The sequence below is a fragment of the Equus quagga genome, unplaced genomic scaffold (assembly GCF_021613505.1).
Source record: "Equus quagga isolate Etosha38 unplaced genomic scaffold, UCLA_HA_Equagga_1.0 688_RagTag, whole genome shotgun sequence".
In the NCBI taxonomy this organism is placed as follows: domain Eukaryota; kingdom Metazoa; phylum Chordata; class Mammalia; order Perissodactyla; family Equidae; genus Equus; species Equus quagga.
In genome coordinates this window covers 1,809-5,180 of record NW_025801250.1, presented here as the reverse complement: position 1 = coordinate 5,180, position 3,372 = coordinate 1,809, and the positions used below count along the sequence as shown (strand labels likewise).

General features: G+C 36.2%; 1 protein-coding gene across 1 annotated transcript in view; it reads left to right on the top strand.

Moving 5' to 3' along the window:
* Window positions 1-2,676, top strand: part of LOC124234059 (calcium-activated chloride channel regulator 4-like) — a gene marked incomplete at its 5' end in the record, with an annotated part of 4,360 nt that extends 1,684 nt beyond the window's left edge. The window contains 3 exons of the mRNA XM_046651319.1: window positions 378-548; window positions 1,490-1,723; window positions 2,089-2,676. Of these exons, the coding sequence (XP_046507275.1) occupies window positions 378-548; window positions 1,490-1,723; window positions 2,089-2,462 (779 nt within the window). The remainder of the gene's footprint in view (window positions 1-377; window positions 549-1,489; window positions 1,724-2,088) is intronic.
* Between the last annotated feature and the right edge of the window lie 696 nt (window positions 2,677-3,372).

Below are 3,372 nucleotides of genomic sequence, written 5' to 3'. Positions count from 1 at the left end.
GAGCACCAAAATAATCTGCATATAAGTTCATAAGGTGAAGGTATTCATGATACATATATAGATACCAGTGTGTGTATATGTGTATATAATCTACACCTAAATAAAGATTATACCTATATATAGAAATTATAAAATAATATATAACATTATACATATATGTAATGTGATATTTATATGTATATAAAATAACTCAAAAGATCAATTCAACAAGATACTGGCTGGCTGAGCATAATGGAAATATTCCCAAGGGGTCAATCCAAACCTATAGAGCCCAATCAAGAGGATATTCTTATAAAGGCCATATGCTTGGCTTTGAAAATGAATAAATTTCTCTTTTTCTTTACAATAATCACTTATTCCTTCATTTCTATAACAAGGTGCTGATTCTTTCAAGAATGATGGGGTCTACTCCAGATATTTTACAGCTTATTCAGAAAATGGCAGATACAGGTTAAAAGTACGGGCTCGTGGAGGAACAAATGCTGCCACACGAAGCTTAAGGCGTCCACTCAATAGAGCCGCATATATACCAGGCTGGGTAGTGGATGGTGAGTAACGCGTGGCATCTGAAATCCAGTGCTGGCTTGACTAATTGGGAGTTGATACGATTAAGCCTTCAAACGTTTTAACTCAAAACATAACTTTCCCCATTTCTGGAATGAAGTTCTCAGTCATCCTGGGATTTGCCTCCAAATTAACCTAAGCTTTGGCACAGTGTCTGGCATCCAGTAAGCACTCAATAAATGTCAGCCATTACTATGTTAGGTTGAAGTATTTTACCTATATCAACAGCAATATGCCAACTTTCGGCTCAGAATGACAGAAACAGGCTAATATATTTATGTACCTAAGTATAAACCAGTGGCAGAACTTATCCTTTAGCTGATATACTCTGTAAAAGATACACAAATGAGTAAACATTTATTTTAAATGTTTTTATTAAATCAGAAGAAAAACAATAAAGTAGAGTAAGTTGAGGATAAGGATTAAGAAGGCATTCTTTGTTAACTTTCCTTTCTCTTGCCTCTTATCTTGTGACTTTTAGGGGCTTTCTGTCAGCAACTGGAATAAATCCAAAGTATTACTCCTTAACACTTGCAGCCAGGAAGGAGGAAGTGATCTAGGGCAAGTAGAAGGAAGGGAACTCCCTAGGTTTACTTCCAGTCTGGAGAGAATTTCAGAGATTAGCAATTATTTTTTATCACAAAGGCATCTATTGATTTGTATAACATTATTCCCACTCAGTGCAGCCTTAATTGCACAGAAATTCATTATCTGATTCTATCCCCCAATATCCTGGTCAGGACATAAAAGAAAGAATTCCCCCACCAATTAACTGGATGCTTACGACTTTGTCAACAAACAGTAAAATGTGACTGTATATGCAAAAAAAATGGAGTGAAAGATGTGGGACAGGAGTTCACTTCACCGAGTTCTGAAAATGCTAGTAGGGATTTCCCCACTAAATACCAGGAAATTTCTAACGCAGGGAAAATTGAAGGGAATCCATCAAGACCTGAAATTGATGAGGATACTCAGACACCCTTGGAGAGTTTCAGCAGAACAGCATCCGGAGGTGCATTTGTGGTTTCAAATGTTTCAAATCTTCCCTTGCCTGACCTGTACCCACCAAGTCAAGTCACAGACCTTGAGGCCACCCGTGATGGGGACAATATCAGTCTAACATGGACAGCACCAGGAGATGACTTTGATGTTGGAAAAGGTAAGGATGAGGTGTCAGGTGGTGTTGATTAACTTAGAGGTGCTGGTTACAAAAGCAAGAGTGTAAGGGGGGGTGGGGGGGAACAATTTTTAACTGACAGCTGCTCAGCAAAGCATTAATTTTATAATCTGATAGTTTTGAATCAATCAAACAGGACACTTTTTAACTGGCCCCACCTTTCATACAAAGAAGTAGTATTTGGCAGAGTTTAAAAATCAGAATTCAGCTTTTCTTGAAAAATTAGTAAGGCTTTGGCTACGAATATAAGCTTTGCCTAACTAAACAACATTTTGAGGAGAATGACTAAAAAGGAATTTAATAGGGTATGCTCTGGTTTCTAAACTACATGTAACTTTTTTCCTTAGCTCAACAGTACATCATAAGAATAAGTGGAAGTCTCCTGGATCTAAGAGACAATTTTGATGACGCTCTGCAAGTAAACACTACTGATCTCTTACCAAAGGAGGCCAACTCCGAGGAAACCTTTGCATTTACACCAGGACGCATCTCAGAAGGAAATGCAACCCACATATTCATTGCCATTCAAAGTGTGGATAAAAGCAATTTGGCATCAAAAGTATCCAACATCGCGCAAGTAGCTTTGTTTATTCCTGAAGCAGATTCCAGTCCCGAGGAAAATTCCACTGGTTCTGGAGCTAACGTTTCTCCATTTGTGTTGTTGGTGTCTGGGTCTGTGGCAATTGTTAGTATTATTTCAAGTGCCACCATTTTTTATTAAACAAGAAAAAAAATTCAAGCAGACCCATAGCAATATTTTTAAAAACAACAACAAAAGTGAAAGATATTTCTGAATTTGAATTCATCCTGTGTGATCACGAACTCATCAAAATAATTTTAAGAATTCTAAGAAGTATACTTTGATGAAATATAAACATCCAGGAGTATTTGAAAAATTATAAATCAATGTTACAGTTTATTTACACATTATTTTGTTTATCATAAAAAGTGATGAATAAAGATCCTTTTTCATGTTGATACGTATTTCTATTATCTGATACAAAAGCTTTCTAGAATTATAATTCAAATTTCATCAAATAGTTAAAATTGCCTATTTGAGTAATCAAAATACAAGTGTAAGAAAGCAAATAATATTTTAGAAAAAATGAATTTTGTCTTGGTACTTTCAGGTATAGATTGATGCTGCTGTATTCACCCAAAGTTGCCAACTATATACCACTATATACAACACGAATAAGATCATGATTATTACAATTCATTGATAGGGAAGATACTAGCAAAAAAATCAGTTACCACCTGTCAAACCACAGATTTTCCTTATTTCAGTTCAATATAATCAGATATACATATATCTTTTCACTTAAAACACAAATCTGCCTGTGAACATTTTCCTTCATTGAAGGAAAGAATTACTGAAGCTACTATCCATTACCCTTGTTTTCAGATACAGAAAGAAAACTAAAACTTTAAAAATACAATATTCTAATTATCGCTCAGAGTCACAGCCTAAAAGTCTCAACCATAGTACTGAATGGGGTCAATTAAAGAGAGAATGTAGGCTGGGAAGAGCAGGTTCACACGGTAGGCCACGGCAAGACCTGCCAGAGAGCCCACTGAAGCAAAGAGAATGGAACACAGAGCGTGTAACTATGCGCTACCAGGTGCCACAG